We start from the raw sequence: 19,462 nt of genomic DNA, 5'->3' as shown, positions 1-19,462 counted from the left end.
ACACAGAGAAACCCTGTCTCGAAAAACCAAAAAAAAAAAAAAAAAAAAAAAAAAAGATTTATTTATTTATGATGTATACAGCATGTTTGCCTGCAGGCCAGAAGAGGGCGCCAGATCTCATTACAGATGGTTGTGAGCCACCATGTGGTTGCTGGGAATTGAACTCAGGACCTCTAGAAGAGCAGTCAGTGCTCTTAACCTCTGAGCTATTTCTCCAGCCCCTTAATTTTTATTTCTAATTCTATAATTCATCCTATTTTTTCAAGTAGTAATTGCTTAAAATATTTAGCCAGGCGGTGGAGGTGCATGCCTTTAATCCCAGAACTCAGGAGGCAGAGGCAGGCGGATCTCTGTGATTTTGAAGTGAGATCGAGGCCAGCCTGGTCTACAAAGCAAGTTCCAGGAAAGGCGCAAAGCTATACAGAGAAACCCTGTCTCAAATAAACCAAATATATATATATATATAATCAGTTTATTTGCTAAATTTACATTCACTCAGGAGTAAACCAACTTTGGCAAGTGAGTTATAACTATATATTACTATAAATTAGATGATGTGTACATTTAATTTAATAGTCCCTATTTGGGGTGGGGTTACAGCTGTGAGCAGCCATGGCTAGTTTTTTACATGGTACTAAGGCTTCAGAGTTAGGTCTTTATGTTTGCATAGAAAGTACTCGTACCACTGAGCCATCTCCCCAGCCCCTAGTACTATGTATTTTTATTTTAATTTTTTATTATACATTGTGTATTTGTGTGTGCAGGTGTGAGTGTGTATGTGCGGCCCATGGGTGTATGCATGGCACATCATGCCTGCAGTGATTAGAGGACAACTTGCAGAGAAGTTGGTCCTTTCTCAAACTAAGGTTTTCAGAGAGCAGCATTTACCTTCATCGTGAGCAGTCTCAGCAGCTGATTTTCTAAGCACCTTTATTTTCTAAGTCCTAACTTGTTACCTTGTCAGAAGTTATATGATAAGTTTGCTCAAGACTGAAATTAGACCAAAGATTTCAGAGTCAAGTTTCATGGTTTTAGTATTTAGTATTATTTTGAACTAAAAAAATTGATTGGCATCATGTGCTTTTTTTTTGTTTTTTGTTTTCTTTTTTTTTAAAGATATTTTTATTTTTTATGTACATTGGGGTTTTGCCTGCACAAGGATGCCAGATCTCCTGGAACTGGAGATACAGACAGTTGTGAACTGCCATGTGCTTCGTAGGAATTGAATCCGGGTCCTTTGGAAGAGTGGCCAGTGCTCTTAACCACCTTCAGCCCCCCATGTGCTTGTTTTTAGTTGGTTCTTCAATTTGATGGCTAAAGACAACTGTTTTCAGCAACAACAACAACAAAAAAGAGTTTCTGCAATTGATACTAGTATATATGGCTTCTTAAAATTACGTTTATTTTTTGTGTGTGCCTGCAAACATGACAGTCAGAGCACAGCTTGGGGATGGTCTTTCCTTCCACAACATGGGTCTTGGGAATCAAACCTGTCATCAGGCTTGATAGCAAATGCCTTTTGCTGGCTGAGCCTTCTCGACAGACCACGAATGGTGTTTATATTGATAATCCTTCTTTAATAGGATTGCTGAGAGACAGGTGGGCCCATTTAGTGTTTACTTAGATTTACTTAGATTGATTAAAGTAACCCATATAATAAAAAGTGAATGATCTACAATAACAATGTGAGTAAATGGACTAAGGCCCCTTGCATAAGAGTGTTTGTTGCACTAGCATGAGAATCTTGGTTCAAATCCTCAGAACCCAGGTGAAAAATCTAGGTGTGGCGGGGTTGGCATCTGCAATCCTAGCATGGGTATAGGGGGCCAGGGAGAGGTGGATTATTGGAGCTAAGTGGCAGCCAGCCTAGCTCCACATTCAGTGAGAAATCCTGTCTCAAGGAAATAAGATGGAGAGTGACAGAGCAGGACACCTGAGATCTTCCTCTGGTTCTCATGGACACACACAGGTGCACATACATCACACACATACACACACAAATGTAAGGTAGAAATGAAATGTTAACTACTCATCCCCAAAGGTAACTTATTTTTTAGGTTTGGTATACATCATCACAATTTTCAAAATGATTCCTAAATAAGATATATCTATGTTATTACATATTTTTTCCAATTATAATATGTGAAATAATATATTCAAGGATATATCTTTACACTATTGATAGAGAAATATTCAATTAAATAGAGTTGGGGGCAAGTATCTGGAGAATAATGTCGAGTGGTATGGGAATATGCCAAGTAGTGGTAGAGCTTGAACATATGATAGATGCCTTGATTCTTCAGTAGCAAATGATCACTCCTGAAAACATACGTATAAGTAACATTATAAAGGCTAAGCAGGTATTTAGAAATGTGTGTGTGTGTGTGTGTGTGTGTGTGTGTGTGTGTAAACAAAAAATAATGAAAAAGAGGCCATGAATCTGAAAGAGAGCAAGGAAGAATATATAGGAGGTTTTAGAGGGAGAAAAGGGAAGAGGGAAATGATGTAATTATAATAAAAATAAATAAATAGTTTAGCCAGGCGGTGGTGATGCATGCTTTTAATCTCAGCACTCTGAAGGCAGAGGCAGGCAGATTTCTGATTTGAGGCCAACCTGCTCTATAGTGTGCCAGAAAAACCAGAGCTGCTACACAGAGAAACCCTATCCCAGAATGAATGAATGAATGAATGAATGAATGAATGAATACGCAGATAAATAAATAAATTTAGGAGGCAGGGTTTCTCTATATAGTCCTGGCTGTCCTGTAACTCACTATGCAGCTGCTTGCTTCTGCCTCAGGAGTGCTGGGATTTAAAGGCATGTGCCACCACCTCCCAGCTGAAAAAAAAAATTCAAAATTTTTTTAAATTTTTTTTTCTTTTTTTAAAAATTTTACTCTACATACCAACCACAGTTTCCCCCCCATCCCTCCTCCTGTTACCCCCTCCACCTCCCCCACTAGCCACTCCTCCAAAAGGGTAAGGTCTCCCATGGGGAGTCAACAACTGATGAACCATCTGTCCAGGTCATCTGCCCAGCTCTTTTGTGGGCTCTGGGATCTGAACTTTGATCCATATGCTTATACAGTAAGTACTGTATCCACTGAGCACTTTCCTTTGATCACCCTCCATTTCCTCTGTGTGTGTGTGTGTGTGTGTGTGTGTGTGTGTGTGTGTGTGTGTGCAGGCATGTACCTTATAAGGTGAGAGGACAATTGGTCAGAGTCATTTCTCTCCTACTATGTGAGGTACTGGTACTCAAATTCAGGTGGTCAGGCTTGGTGGTAGGCATCCTCATCTACGGAGCCATCTTGCATGCCCTCTTTTTTTTAAACCAGGGTCTCATGTATTCCAGGCTAGACTGTAACTTTACCACAATTAGCCAAGTGTTACGGAACACTGCGTTCTCTGGGAATGACATAGCCTTTACCTTCTTGAACTGTCAGCAACTATGATTTCCTGAAGGAGACCTCCACAAAATTGGATCCATTAACTTGTCTTCACAGAATGGGAAAGGGGCTTGTGACCCACCTCCGACCCCAAGGATTTATAGACAGTTAACAGTTACTAAAGGAGGGGGCTTGTGAGGCCACATCCTTCCCCAAAGTTTTATAGGCAGAAAGATGCTAGGGAGAGGAGCTCATAAGGCCTCTTCCTCCCCCAAGGATTTATAGGCAATATTAAATATTGATGGGATTGAGAACGAGAGATGTCTCAGTGGGACCAAGCCTGATGACCTGAGTTCAGTCCCTGGGACCCACATGGTGGAAGGAGAGAATCAACCTCTACTGCTGAGTGATGCCCTCACAAATAAGTGTAAAACCAAGAAGTTGACAAGGGAGGGGCTCAGTTAACACTTGCTAAGAGGAGGGCTCCTGAGGCCCTGCCCCTCCCCAAGGAACTATAGACTGTCAACAGTTACACAGTTGAGGTTGGCAAGAAGAGGGCTCGATGGCTTTCTAGACAATAAGTACTAGGGGAATGAGCTTCAGAGGCCATAGATCTGGCCAAGATTTGTAAACAATTAATAGGAGAATAGGTTCAGGGGCCCCAACGCTCTTCAAGACTTACAGGCAGTTGTTTCTGGGGGAAGGGTTCATGCCTGTCTCCAAACAGACAGAAAGCTTTTGCATGGGGGGAGGGACTAAAGAGACTGCTTGCTAGGTGCAGAGACCCTCCATAAGTTGCTCACGAGCTTGTAAATAACCCCCAATTAAAAAAATCTAGAGGCCAGATGCATGTGCCTTTGATCCCACTGCTCCATAGGCAGAGGCAGAGGAAGGTGGATTGAGTTCAAGACCAGCCTGATCTACATAGCCACTGCTAGGCCAGCCAAGGCTATCTATAAAGGAGACTGAGAGGGTTAAATAGGTGATGAGGAAGGAGCTGGGGAGAGGAGAGTGTGCAAAAGGATGTATAAAACATAAGAGGAAAATGGGGCGTGGTGGCAGGGCAGGGGTCGCAGGGTAATTGGGAAAATTGGGAGGGGTGAGAGTCTACTTAAATACACATTGCTTGAAAAAACACAGTAGGACTGCTATCTAATATTTTGTATGCTAATTTTAAAAAACTTCATTGGCTCACCAAATTACACTTGCGTTCCATTGGTTCCCTGTCTGGAGTGAGTGGACACCTTGTCTGGGTACCTAGACGTTTTTTGTTCAGGAAAAAATGTTCACGAAACACTGAGGATGATCTTAAACTGCTGACCTTTCTGTCTCATCTCTACAATACTGAGATTGTTGCAGATGTGTGTTGCCATGCTTGGTTTATATGGTGCTAGGAATTGAATCCAGGGCTTTGTACATACTGGACAAGTACTCTATCAGCCGAGAGACATCCCTGGCCTTTTTTTCTATTCTTCTTTTTTTTTTCTGGAGTTTTCATTAGATGACTTTGTACATTTAAAAATTGTATTTCTGTTTCTAGCTGAGCATGGGGGCATATGCCTGTAACTCTAGCATTTGGGAGGCTGAGGCATTATTTTATTTATTTATTTATTTATTTATTTATTTATTTATTTATTTATTGTGTGTGTGTGTGTGTGTGTGTGTGTGTGTGTGTTTCAGTTCCACATATGCTCAACTTTTACTTTTAGGATACATTTAGTTAATGTTACCTGGTTTGTTTTTTAATCATTTTCTGAATGTTATTGTTTCTATGCTTAAATTTAATTTTATTATTGGAGTGTGTATATTGTGTGTGTGCACACATGTCATAGCACACATGTGGAGGTCAGAGGATACCTTTTGTGAGTTCTTTTACCTTCCACTTTTTTACATGGGATCAGGGAATTGAACTCAGGTCATCAGCCTGGGGCAGTAGGCATCTTTACCCACTGAGCCACCTTTCCAGCTCCTACTTATTAGATTTTGTCAAATCTCTAGAAGATTCTCATTATATAGTCTTTAATATTTCCTCCTCCCCTGTGTATTATCTGTTTTGTTCACAGTCTTCTAATTTGTTTTATTGCTTCGGTCTTTCACATTAGAAGCTTTCCTAAAATTTTTGGTGCTTATTAGTTATCCATATCCATTTTTGTTATTTTTTTCTTAATAGATTTTTAAAGATTTATTTATTTATTTTGCTTCATGAGTGTTTTGCCTGCATGTATGTATGGGCACCATGTACTTGCCTTGTGCTCTCAGAGATCAAAAGAGGGGGTCAAATCCCCTGAAACTGGAGTTACAAGTAGTTGTGAGCCCCAATGTCAATGGTGAGATATGAACCCAGGTCCTCTTGCAAGAGCAGCAAGTGCTCTTAACTGCTGAGGAGTCTCTCCAGACATTTTGGTTTTGTTTTTTTTTTGTTGTTGTTGTTGTTGTTTTTGTTTTGAGACAGGTCCTTGGCTAGCCTGGAACTCACTGTGTAGACCAGATTTGCCTTGAACTCAAAAAGATCCACCTGCCCCTGCCTCCTGAGTGCTGGGACTAAAGGTGCACACTACCATGCCTGGCTCATCTCCATATTTTAAGAATGTGGCACTGAGCTGGCAGGACAGCACATACTTGGAATCCTGGCACTCAGGCTGAGGCAGGACAGTTGTGAGTTTGGGGCCAGTCTGAGGCTCCATAATGACTTCCAGGAAAGGACAGCCCAAATAACATAGAAAATCCCTACGACAGAAACAAAACAACCAAAACAACAACCCCAAAGGAGGGAGGCACTAAAATGTTTGTTATGAGCTGTGTGATTATGCAGAACTGGTAGTATTTGCAGTACATCCTTTGTTTAATTTCCTGAGATGAGAAATGTCTACTCTAGCCTGGAATAGAATAAACTTCTCCGTTTTCCCTGTTTTCATCCTAGTAGCTCATTTTTCGTTGTTCTGTACCCTAATATCTCTGAATCTGATGCATTGTTTTCCTTCTTCCAATCTAATTACCTCTTATTCTTGGTTTATATCCCTTTTAAAAATACAAGTGGTGGGTTTTTGTTTCAGGTAATGATTATATATCCTTCTTGTATGTAGTATAATCATATCCTAGTCATGTAGCATGAACTTAGTTTGATTGGATTTGATCTTAAATTTTTGGCCACCTGGGGCTAGAGAGATGGCTTATCAGTTAAGAGCACTGGTTGTTCTTCCAGAAGACCCCACTTTGTTTCCCAGAACCCACTTGGCTGCCAAAAAAACTCCAGTTCCAGATGATCTCACCTCTTCTAGCTTTTGCAGGTATCACATACATGTGGTGCACAGACATACATGCAAACAAAACATCTATATATGTAAAGCAAACATCTCAAAAAGAAAATTTTGGCCCCTGCAACTCACCTGCTGTCCCCAGTCTTCTAGCTACTTAGCCATTTTTTACTAGCTTTGTTTTTCGACAGGGCTTCATTGTGTAGAGCAGGCTGGCCATCTTGTTAACTACAACCTCCTGAATGAAGGGTAGGTAGAGTAGCAGGGCTACACCACTACACTGAGCTCCTAGTTTAGATATGACAGGTTGTTTTCTCAATTTATTCTTGCTATGATATATGTTATGTAGTTATTCACTTATTCAGTAGTTTCCTTTAGGATTATTAAAGTTTATCTTTAATTAGCATACTTCCTATTACAAAAAAGTATTTTCCCTTTTGAAAATAAGGGTTGTTTCTCTCCTTTTGGAAATTAGATAATTCAAAAATGGCAGAACTTTTCATGGAATGTGAAGAAGAAGAGTTGGAACCATGGCAGCAGAAAGTAGAAGAAGTTCAGAATAAAGATGATGATGATGAGTTGATCTTTGTTGGAGAGATATCAAGTTCTAAACCAGCCATTTCAAGTAAGCATTTATTTCAGTGAAGTTTCATATGATGGTTGTTTATTGTTGTTGTTGTTGTTGTTGAGTGGGGAAAAACCTGTGACTGTTTTATTTTTAGTACTTGATGTATATGTTCGGTACGGAGCTTAAATGAAAAGCAAGGTAGGGCTAGGGAAATGCTTGAGCAATGAATGCACTTGCCATACAAGCTGCAAGCACATGTACTGGGATTTGGATTCCCAGAAGCCATGTAAATGCCAACTGGGACTGGCAGCCTTCCTCTACTCCCAACTCTTAGAAAGCAGAGACAGGGGGCATCCCTGGAGGGAGGTGACTGGCTAGACTCTAGACTCATTGGCCAGCTCTGGGTTTAATTCTTTGCCTCGGTGAATGAGAGATTGAGGAAAACCCCAGCATCATGATGCTTTGGGCTTTCTACAAGCATATATGCCCACACAGGTGTGGACATGCATGTACAAACACATACATACACATACACACTGAAAAATTCAAAAAAAAAAAAGCAAGATAAAGGTCAGTAAGAACTTAAGATGTTCATGGTAGTGATGTGGATGGAACACAATAATGAAGGTGAGAGGTTAAAATATCATGTGTAAGAAAAGGGGAAATAATTAAATTAACTAAGGATTAAGTTTACCTGACTGCATTATAGGCCTTATATGATAGAGATCCTACTTTTAAAATGTTTTTATGACATATATTTTAGTGCATGCATGTGTGAGAGAGAGAGTTGTGTGTGTTTGTGAGAGAGAGTGTGTGTATGTGAGAGAGTGTGTGTGAGAGAAAGAGAGTGAATGAGTGTGTGTGTGTGTGTGTGTGTGTGTGTGTGTGTGTGGAGTGTGGGGGTGTGGGTGTATGTGTGTGTGAGAGAGAGTATGTGTGTGTGAGTGTGCATATGTGTGAGAGAGTGTGCATATGTGTGTGTATGAGAGAGAGGATGTGTGTGTATGTGAGAGTGTATGTGTGAGAAAGAGAGTGTGAGAGAGTATATGTGTGAGTGTGCATGTGTGTGTGAGAGAGAAAGTATGTGTGTGAGAGAGTATGTGTGTGTATGTGAGAGAGTGTGTGTGAGAAACAGAGTGTGAGAGTGTATGTGTGTGAGGGAGAGAGAAAGTGTGTGTGAGAGAGGGGATGCATGTATGTGAGAAGGAGAGAGAGGGTGTGTGTGTATGTGAGAGAGAGTGTGTGTCACAGAGAGAGAGTGTGAGAGAAAGTGTGTGTGTGTGTGTGTGTGTGTGTGTGTGTGTGTGAGAGAGAGAGAGAGAGAGAGAGAGAGAGAGAGAGAGAGAGAGAGAGAGAGAGAGAGAGAGAACATGTACATGAGAATGCCATGTGTGAGTGGAGGTCAGGGGTCACCCTGCAGAAATGGGTTTTCTCTCTCTCTCTACCATATGGGTCCTGGGCATCAAACTTAGGTTGTCGCTGGGCAGTGGTGGCGCAAGCCTTTAACCCAGCACTCGGAGGCAGAGGCAGGCAGATCTCTGTGAGTTCGAGGCCAGCCTGGTCTACAGAGTGAGATCCAGGAAAGGCGCAAAGCTACACAGAGAAACCCTGTCTCAAAAACAAAAATCAAAACTTAGGTTGTCAAGCACCTTTACTTACTGAGCCATCTCACCAACCCCCTAGTTTGTTTGTGTATGGGGGGGGGGTTCCTTTCATTGAAAATGTATATTTTTCTCACATAATATATATCCTGATAATGGTTTCCCCTCCCTCTACTCCTCCCAGTTCCTCCCCACCTCCTCTTCCATCCAGATCCACACTCTTTCTGTCTTTCATTAGAAAACAAATAGACTTCTAAAGGATAATAATAAAATAAAGTAAAAATTAAAAAAAAAACCCTAACACATCATAACAGGACAACATAAACAAACAGAATGAAAGGAGCCCCCCACAAAAGGCACAAAAAACATAACTGTAGAGACCGACTCTTTCACACACTTAAGCATCCTATAAAAATATTAAGCCAGAAGCCATAATATATATGCAAAGGACCTGTAAGATAAGAAGAAAGTATATACATCTATATTAAATAAAATAAAATGAAAATGAAAAATAAGATACAATTTTAAAAAGAAAGAGAACCCTGACACGACATTATGAAATATGTGTTGAGTTCATTTTCAGGGCTTGCAGCCTAACCTTAAGAGTAGTTAGTTCCCCCAGTGAGACGCTCTAAAAACTAAATTTTCATTTGCAAGTAGTTATCAATTTGAGAATGCTTCTGGGTTAGGGGTGGGAACATGTGTCTACTTCTCCTTAAAGCTCTAGGACTCCATCTGATGCTGACCTATGCAGGTCCTGTGCGTGCTGCCTCAGTCTCTGAATTTATATGTGCATCAGTCTTGTTGATTTATAGGGCCTTGTTTCCTTGGTGTCCTCCATCCCCACTGGCTCTTACACTTCTGCCTCCTCTTCCCAAGGGTTCCCTGAGTCCTGAGGGGAGGGATTTGATGGAGACATTCTATTTAGGGCTGAATGTTCCAAGGTCTCTCATTCTCTACATGATTCTGGCTATGGGTCACTGTATTTGTTCCCATTTGCTGCAAGAAGAAGCTTCTCTGATGATAGCTGAACAAGGTACTGATCTATGAGTATAGCAGAATATCGTTAGGAGTCATTTTATTCCTATACTTTCTTGTTTGTTTGTTTGCTTGCTTGCTTGCTTGCTTGTTTGTTTTAGAACAGTAGTATTTGGTTTTGCCCTAGGTCCTTGGGCTATCTAGTCTCAGGTTGTCACCCAAGCAGTGTCAGATATGGGTTCCATCTTAAATCAAATCAGGTATTGTTTGGTTACTCCCACGAGCTTTATGCTACCACTGCCCTAGCAAATCTTACAGGCAGTACCCCATTGTAGTAGAGGGTTTGTCCTGGATTGGTGCTAGTGTTTGTCTTTTTAGAACATGTCTGTACCAAAGACATTGGAATGTAGGGGTGAAGGCTCTATGTAGGCACCAGCTCAACAACTCCAAGTTCAATGAGTTGTGTAGGTGTTTTCAATGAGGCCTATTGTCAGTTTGCAAAGAGCAACCTTTTGTATTGGCAACAGCCTGGGTTATTTGGGGGTTCCCATGGGACCCCTTTGGCCAACAACTCAATTAGATATAACCCAGTCCTAGTACTGGAAGCTTCATGTGGTGACAAGAGATACCCAGTTGTGACTCTGTCTCATCCATTATTTGGTGATTTTATTAGATTGTCTTCTTTATATATGTATGTTTTGGGAAGCTTCTACTATAGTAGACTCCCCTAAAACTCCTCAAATGGCCCTTGATTTTAGCTGTCTTTCCCATAATTTCTCCCTGATCCCCTCTACCCTCCAGATCCCTACTTGATCCTCCCCATTCCAGTCCCCCCATGCATGCATAACTATCTATTTTATTTCTCTTTCCTTATTAGTCTGTGTTCCCACCCCCAGTCCCTTACCCCATACCTAACCTCTGTGAGTCTAATTAACATTGACTTAAAAGCTAATATCCACATATAAGCAAATGCATACCATATTTGTCTTTCTGGGTCTGGGATACCTCTCTCAGGATGATTTTTTTTCTAGTGCTATCCATTTATCTGCAAATTTGAAGATTGGATTTTTTAAACAATTGAGTAATATTCCATTGTGTAAATATATCACATTTTCTTTATCCACTCATCTGTTGAAGCATCTATGTTGTTTCCAATTTCTGGGTGTTATGAGTATGAGCATGGTTAAGCAAATGTCTCTGTGGTAGGATGAAGTGTCCTTTGGGCATATGCCTAACAGTGGTGTAGCTGTACCTTGAGGTAGATTGATTCCCATCTTCCTGAAAAACAGCCACTCTGATTTCTATGGTGGCTGTACAAGTTTGTACTCCCACCAGCAATGGAAGAGTGTTCCCTTTATTCCACATCCTCTCCAGCATGAGCTGCAACTTGTTTTTATCAATTTAGCCATTGTGATAGGTGAAAATGAAATCTCAAAATAGTTTTTGCATTTCCCTGATGGCCAAGGATGATGGACATTTCTTAGTGTTTCTCAGCCATTTGAGTTTCCTCTACTGAGAATGCTCTGTTTAGATCTGTACCTCATTTTTAAATTGGGTTATTTATTTTCTTGATATCTAGGTTTTCTAGTTCTTTATATATTTTTCATATTAGCCCTCTATTGGATGTATAGTTGGTAAAAAAAAATCTTTTCCCATCTACAGGCTGCCACTTTTTCTGAATGACAGTGTCTTTTCCATGGAGAAGTTTCTCAGTTTTATGAGGTTGTTTAATTAACTAATTGTTTATCTTAGTGCCTGTGCTAACAGTATTCTCTTCAGAAAGAGCCAATGAATTCAAGGGTATTCTCCATTTTCTTTTCTATCAGGTTCAGTGTATCTAGATTTATTTTGAAGTCTTTGATCCATTTGGACTTGAGTTTTGTGCGGTGATGAGTATAGATCTATTTGGATTCTTTTACATACAGGTATCCAGTTTGAGCAGCACCATTTGTTGAAGATGCTGTCTGTTTTTCAGTGTGTATTTCTGGCCTCTTTATAAAAAAAAAAGTCAGGTGTCCATAGGTGTATGGATTTATGGCTGGTCTTCAATTAGATTCCATTGATCAATATGTATGTGTTTGTGTCAATACTATGCTGTTTTTATTACTATACCTCTGTAGTTCAACTTGAAATCAGGGTTGGTGATACCACCAGAAGTTCCTTTATTATACAGGATTGTTTTAGTTATCCTGAGCTTTTTGTGTTCCCATATGAAGTTGAGAATTATCTGCTCAAGATCTGTGAAGAAGTATGTTGGAATTTTGATGGGGATTGCATTGAATCTATACATTGCTTTTGGTAGGATGGTCATTTTTACTGTATCAATCCTACAGATCCATGAGCATGGAGATCTTTCATTCTTCTGTTATCTTCTTCAATTTCTTTCTTCAGGCTTTAACATTTTTCTCATACAAGTCTTTCATTTGTTTGGCTAGTTACTCCAAGATATTTTATATTATTTGAGGCTATTGTGAAAGGTGTTGTTTCCCTGATTTCTTTCTCAGGCCATTTATCATTTATATATAGGAGGTTTATTAATTTTGTGAATTAATTTGTGTTCAGCTACTTTGCTGAAGGTGTTTATCAGCTGTAGGGGCTTTCCAGTGGAATTTTTATGGTCACTTATGTATACTATTATATCATCTGCGAATAAAGATACTTTGACTTCTTCCTTTCCAGTTTATATCTCCTTGATCTCCTTTAGTTGTCTTATTGTTCTAGCTAAGACTTCAAGTACTATATTGAATAGGTATGGAGAGAGTGGACGGCCTTGTCTTGTTCCTAATTTTAGTGGAATTGCTTTGTTTCTCTCTATTTAAATTGATGTTGGCTATGGACTTGCTGTAAGTTGCCTTTATTATGTTTAGGTATGCCTCTTTTATCCCTAATCCGAGTACTTTCATCATGAAGGCTGTTGGATTTTGTCAAAGGCTTTTTCAGCATGTAATAAAAATGACCATGTGGTTTTTGTCTTTCAGTTTGTTTATATGGTGGATTACATTTATCGATTTGCATATGTTGAACCATCCCTGCATCTCTGGGATGAAGCCTACTTGATCATGCTGGATGATCTTTTTGATGTATTCTTGGATTCAGTTTGCAAGTATTTTATTGAGAATTTTTGCATCTATGTTTATAAGGGAAAGTGGTCTGTAATTCTCTTTCTTTGTTGGGTTTATGTGGTTTGGGTATCAGAGTAACTGGCCTCAAAAAGAATTGGGCAATGTTCCTCTGTTTCTATTTCATAGAAAAATTTGAAGAGTATTGGTGTTTACTCTTCTTTGGAAGTCTTGTAGAATTCTACACTAAAACCATCTGGGTCTCAGCATTTTTTTTTTGGTTGGGAGACTTAATTACTGCTTCTATTGCACTAGGGATTATAGTTCTGTTTAAATTGTTTATCTGACATTGATTTAACTTTGCTAAGTGGTATCTATTAAGAAAATTATCCATTTCTTTTAGATTTTCCAATATAGTAGAATATAGGTTTTTAAAGTATATCTTTATGATTCTCTTCATTTCCTTGATGTCTGTTGCTATGTCCCCCTTTTCATTTCTTTTTTTTTTTTTTTTTTTTTTTTTTTTTTTGGTTTTTCGAGACAGGGTTTCTCTGTGTAGCTTTGTGCCTTTCCTGGAACTCACTTGGTAGCCCAGGCTGGCCTCGAACTCACAGAGATTCGCCTGCCTCTGCCTCCTGAGTGCTGGGATTAAAGGCGTGCGCCACCACCGCCCGGCTCCCCCTTTTCATTTCTAATTTGGTTAATTGAGATATTCTCTTCACCTTTTAGCTACTTTGAATAGGGGTTTGCCAATCTTACTGATTTTTCTCAAAGAACTATTTGTTTCATTGACTCCATTTTTCATTTCTATTTTTATTGATTTCAGCCCTTAGTTGATTATTTTTTGCCATCTATTCCTTTTGAGTGTAGTTTTTTCTTTTTGTTCTAGAGCGTTCAGGTAAGTGACTAGTGTGAACTCTCCATTTTTAAAATGTAGGCACTTAGTGCTATGAAATTGTCCTTAGAACCACTTTAATTCTGTCCCATAAGTTTGGGTATGTTGTATATCCCTTTTTGTTCAATTCTAGAAAATCTTTCATTTGTGTCTTGACCCATTTTTCCATTCAGTAGTGAGTTGTTCAGTTTCCATGAGTTCTTAAGCTTTCTGTTATTTTTGATATCCAGCTTTAGCTGGATAACATGGTTATCAGATAGGATGCAGTGGTGTTATTTCATTTTTTGTATCTGTTGAGACTTGTTTATGTCTCAATATGTGGCTAGTTTTAGAGAAAGTTCCATGATGTGCTGAGAACAATTTATATTCTTTTGTGTGGGGGTGAAATGTTCTGTAAATATCTGTTAGGTTCATTTGGTTTATAAAGTTAGTTAACTCCAGCATTTCTATGTGCAGTTTTTGTCTGGATGCCCTGTCTATTGGTCAGGTAGGGTATTTGTCTATTGGTCAGGTAGGGTATTGAAGTCTCCCACTATCAGTGTGTGAGAGCCAATATGTGATTTAAGCTGTAGTAATATTTCTTTTATGAATTTGGCACTTGTGTTTGATGCATAGATGTTGAGAATTGCAGTGTCCTTGGTGGATTTTTCCTTTGATGAGTACGTAGTGTCCTTCCCTATCTCTTCTGGTTAGCTTTAGTTTGAAGTCTATTTTATCAGATATTAAAATGGCTACACCAGCTTGCTTCTTAGTTCCATTTGCTTTGAATATCTTCTTCTATCCTTTTACCCCAGGTGATGTCTATCCTTGATGTTAAGGAGTGTTTCTTGGATGCCACAGAAGGATGGATCCTATTTTTGCATTCATTCTGTTAGTCTATGTCTTTTATTGGGGAATTGAGACCATTGATGTTGAAAGATATCAATGAGCAGTGTTTATTGATTTCTGTTATTTTATTGTTGTTGTTGTTGGTGGTGGTGGTGGTGGTGTGTGTGTGTATGTCCTCTTTTGATTTGCTGATCTGGGATTATTTATTCTTTGTGTTTTCTTGGATGTGGTTAACTTCTTTAGGTTGAGGTTTTCCTTATAACACCTTCTGTAGGGCTGGATTTGTAGATAGATGTTGCTTAAATTTGAATTTATCATAGAATGTCTTTTTTTCTCCATCTATTGTGATTGATGGTTTTGCTGGGTATAGTAGTTTGGGCTGGCATCTGTAGCCTCTTAGAGTCTGTAGACTCTTCAGACCCTTCTGGCTTTTAGAGTTTCCATTGAGCAGTCAGGTGTCATTCTTATATGTCTGACTTCATATATTACTTGATCTTTTTCCCTTGCAGCTTTTAATATTCATTCTTTGTTCTGTAGGTTTAGTGTTTTGATTATTATGTGCCAAAGGGAATGTTTTTCTGGTCCAGTCTATTTGGTGTTCTGTATTCTTCTTGTACCTTGATAAGATATTTCCTTTAGAGTAGTGAAATTTCTATCCATTATTTTGTTGAAAATATTTTCTGTGCCTTTGACCTGTGTTTCTTCTCCTTCCTCTATTATTATTTTTAGATTTCTTCTTCCCATAGTGTCCCAGATTTCTTGCATGTTTTGTGCCAGGATTTATGTTTAGATTCATTTTTAGATTTTCTTTGACCCACGTATCTATCTCTTCAATTGTGTCTTTAATGCCTGAGATTTTCTTCCATCTCTTGTATTCTGTGAGGCTTGCCTTTGAGGGTCCTGTTCAGATTCCTAAAATTTTCACTTACAGATTTCCCTCGGTTTGGGTTTTCTTTATTGATTCTATTTCCAAGTTTTATTCATTTCCTTCCACTGTGTTTTCATAGACTCTTTAAGGAATCTGCTCATTTCCTCTTTAAGAACTGCTAACATATTAATAAAGGCTATTTTAAGGTCTATTTATTATGCTTCAGCTATTTTGCAATATCCAAGGCCCGTAGTAGGGTCGCTGAGCTCTAGTGGAGAGACATATTGTCCTGGCTATTACTGCGTTTTTATGTGGGTGTCCAGGCACCTGGATTTGGGAAGATTGTAATTCTAGGTGTTGATATCTGTTCTTGTCTTTGTTGGGTGCAGGTTTTCTTCCTTGATTTCTTTTCCTTTGTCTGTTTTGTTTGTTTTAGTTTTAGTTTGTTTTTTCAAGACAGGGTTTCTCTGTGTAGTCCTGGCCCTCTCTGGTTCTTATTGCCAGGTAGGGAATTCTTCCGGAATCTTGATTGGTATGGCCACTGAGGGTTCTGGGTAAAATATGTTTTCTAGATATTGAGATCTGATACTTAGGGAATGGGGATGGGTTAAGCGAGTGGCAGGGGAATCCCACAAGAGGATGAAAGCAGTGTGTACCACCAGGATCTGCTTAGTTCTCTGGGAATGGTGGCAGAGAATCATAGAGGCCTGTGTAGAGGCCCTCAGATGGTCTGCTACAGAGCTGGGGATAAGACCGGGGCATTCAACTTGGATGATAGAGGGAGAGGTGAAGATTTTCAGTTAGCCCATCTTCCCCGGACAGAGTGCACCCCCTAGTCTTTAAAGAACTCAAGTATCCTGTTTGTTAATTCTTTGTCTTTTCTCCTTTTAGTTCAAATGTGCAGAACAAGAAGTATTTGGAATGCTTAGATTGTTTGTGTCTGAAAAGGATTCTCATACCAGACAACTGCTTCATCATTTATACAGTTTTATCAGAGGTAGAATGATGGAGAACAAGTTGTAAGATGAAATAAACCCTTCCCCTCTCCAAGTTGCTTTTGGTCATGGTGTTTTATCAACAGCAATAGAAACCATAACTTAGATATCACCTTCTTGTGATAAGAAATTTTAATCAAATTTTAAAATTCTAAATTTAAATATGATTCCTCAGTAATCAGAAAATTACATTCACACAGGGACAAGAGATAACAGTCTGAAATGATCTAAGAGTATCCTGTCAGGCCCAAATTGACTTCTAGAGTAGTGTATTTAACCCCTGAAACTAATCAAATAATAAAATCTAGGTTTGACTTAATTTGTTATCTGATAACTTTCCTTTCAGAGCTCAAGTAATGATATTGAGAATCATGAGATAAGCAATCCAGTCAGCTGGTCCATAATGAAACTTCCAGACATCTAGGGGTGTAAAATGTGGCATGAGGATTGGGCATGGGCTTGATTTTTGAGTAACAAGAACTTGAGTCTTAAAATCTTGTCAACATTAAGAGGAATAAATATATTTCTATCATTGGTTGTGTATGTCTATTTTTAGACAGTTTTCCATTATCTTACTGTGTTTCATTTCAGTAATGAGTTTTTAAATATTCTTGTAGATATTTTGAACAGATGTAGCCCTGGCTCATCTTCAAAGGGACTAAAGAATGACTCACTCAATCCAGGTACAGTATTACTGTACTGCCTTACTATTACAGATTTGTTTAATTGTTTATTTATGTGTATGTATTTGTACCTGTGTGAGTTTTTTGTGCACCATGTATGAACAGGTACCCATGAAGAGCAAAAAGGGCATTGAATCCCCTGGAAATGGAATATGTATACTAGATGCTTGTTAAACACGTGACATAGATGCTAGGAACTAACATGGTCCACTGCAAGAGCAGTGGGTGTGCTTAATGGCTAAGCCCTTACTATTTTCATTTTAAATTCAACTGTTTGACACAATTGTATACCAATATGTTCATTATATATATATTTTTTTATGTATAGCTATTTCAAATATATTCAAACCTGCAAATCGACACTATAGAAATCCATCACCTAATCCAGTGGCTGCTTTGCCTAGATTTCATCCTGAATCCAAATCTTCAGAGAGTTCTGGTGTTCAGACTGTGTCTAAACCTGTAAGTATTTCTTTAACTTCACAGTTAATTCAGGACCACATTGAATAGTATATATCCACCTAGAATTGAAAATGGTTGTAGCTAAATACCATAGCTAATTACTCAAAGAAAATGTAATTATCTTTAGGTTTTCTTTTTTGTTTGTTTTTTTTTCTAGAAAGGGTCTCACTATTTATCTCTGGCTGTCCTGGAAATCACTATATAGACCAAGCTGACCTTAAACTCAGAGATATCCACCGGCCTCTGCCTCCTGAGTACTGAGTACTGTGATTAAAAAGCATGAGCCACCACACTCAGCTTCATTTTTAAACTAAAATGATTTCATTGTGTTAAAGAACACTATTATGCTGACACAATTATATAGCAATAAAATCAATATATTTTGTGATTTTTATATACAGCTTTTCCCGGTATGTTAAAGTCAACACTATAAATCCAATGGCTACTTTACCTAGAATTTTATGTATCAAAGTCTTGACTATCCCCCTTTGCCTTTCTCAGTCCCAGTAGCCCATATTCTACTCCTAGTATTTGACAAAGAAGCCAAAAACACATCGGAGAAAAGCTAGCATCTTCAAGCGATGGTTCTGGAAAACCATCCACATATAGATGATTGAAATTAGACCCATATCTATCACCCTGCACAAAAATTAACTCAAAGTGGATCAAAGACCTCAATTTGCAACTTGAAACATGGAAACTGCCAGAAGAAAATATAGGTAGTACCCTAAATGATATAGGTATAGGAAAAGACTTGAATTGAAAAGTGGGACCTCATAAAACTAAGAAGCTTCTGTACAGCTACAGAAAGAATCAAGTAACGAGGAAATACACAGGAAATCAACTTTTTAAGAGAGTAAACTTAGGTGTTCTTAAATGGGACGATTATTCCAACAAATCATGGCTGTTTATTCTCAAAACTCTTTTCATTGTTTAGTTCTTAAACATTTTAAGCCAGCATGGTTGTTAGCATGCCTGTAGTTCTAGGACTTGGGAAGCTAAGGGCAAGAGGATTGTCAGTTTGAGACCAATCTCCTCATAAGTTCTAGACTAGACTGGACCACAGAGTGTGACTCTGTCTTGTAGATGTAACCAACCATCTTATTAAATAAGAAACACAGAACCAATGTAAAAGAGAAAGCCAAGAGGTCAGAGCACAGAGCTAAAATCTTACCCTTCCTCCTTCGTGCTCCTAGCTTCCCGAAAGAGAGCTACTTCCTGTATGTGTATCTTTCATAGTCTTTCTGTTCTGCCTTCTCATTGGTTGTAAACCCAACACGTGACTGCCTCGTCACTGTCTGTATGTACAGCCCCCCGGGTCTTAAAGGCATATGTCTCCAATGCTGGCTGTATCCCTGAACACACAGAGATCTACCTAGCTCTTCTACTAAGTGCTGGGATTAAAGACATATGCCACCACCGCCACACTCTTGCTATGGCTCTAATAGCTCTGACCCCCGGGCAACTTTATTTATTAACGTACAATCAAAATCACATTTCAGTACAATTAGAATACCACCACACTGTCTCACAAAACAAAATAACCCCCCAAGTAGAGCAATAACAAAAGACTTTTCATAGAAGTAAGATTAGTGGTAATTCTTAACATTTGGAGGGAAGCTGTTAATATGTGCAAATGTAATTTTCATATAATTCTTAGGACATTCCTATGAGGCAGGCTATTATTCCCAATTTATGGTTGAGGAGAATGAAACTCAAAGAACATAAATGGTTCTCCAAAGGCCAGCTACTAACTAATAGACATGGGGTTTCAAACCATATTAACCCAGAGGTTTATACACATATCTGACCATACATTTCAGTACATACTTTTAAAAAAGTTATGGGTCACAACTGCCCAGCTGATGTAGGTCATTTCAAT

General features: G+C 38.8%; 1 protein-coding gene across 4 annotated transcripts in view; it reads left to right on the top strand.

Moving 5' to 3' along the window:
• The window catches only part of Znf280c (zinc finger protein 280C), a 61,611-nt gene that overhangs the window by 4,903 nt on the left and 37,246 nt on the right, over positions 1 to 19,462 (top strand). For 3 of the 4 annotated variants that reach the window (XM_028887357.2, XM_028887355.2, XM_028887356.2), the window contains exons 2-4: positions 7,119 to 7,268; positions 17,053 to 17,118; positions 17,447 to 17,580. In XM_028887357.2, the coding sequence (XP_028743190.1) occupies positions 7,130 to 7,268; positions 17,053 to 17,118; positions 17,447 to 17,580 (339 nt within the window). In that variant the 5' untranslated portion in view covers positions 7,119 to 7,129. Of the gene's footprint in view, positions 1 to 7,118; positions 7,269 to 15,870; positions 16,438 to 17,052; positions 17,119 to 17,446; positions 17,581 to 19,462 lie in introns of those variants that run through there. The other variant, XM_037198874.1, reaches the window with a different exon arrangement.

Source organism: Peromyscus leucopus, chromosome X (assembly GCF_004664715.2).
Source record: "Peromyscus leucopus breed LL Stock chromosome X, UCI_PerLeu_2.1, whole genome shotgun sequence".
NCBI classification, from domain to species: Eukaryota; Metazoa; Chordata; class Mammalia; order Rodentia; family Cricetidae; genus Peromyscus; species Peromyscus leucopus.
This window is presented reverse-complemented; position numbering and strand designations above follow the sequence as displayed.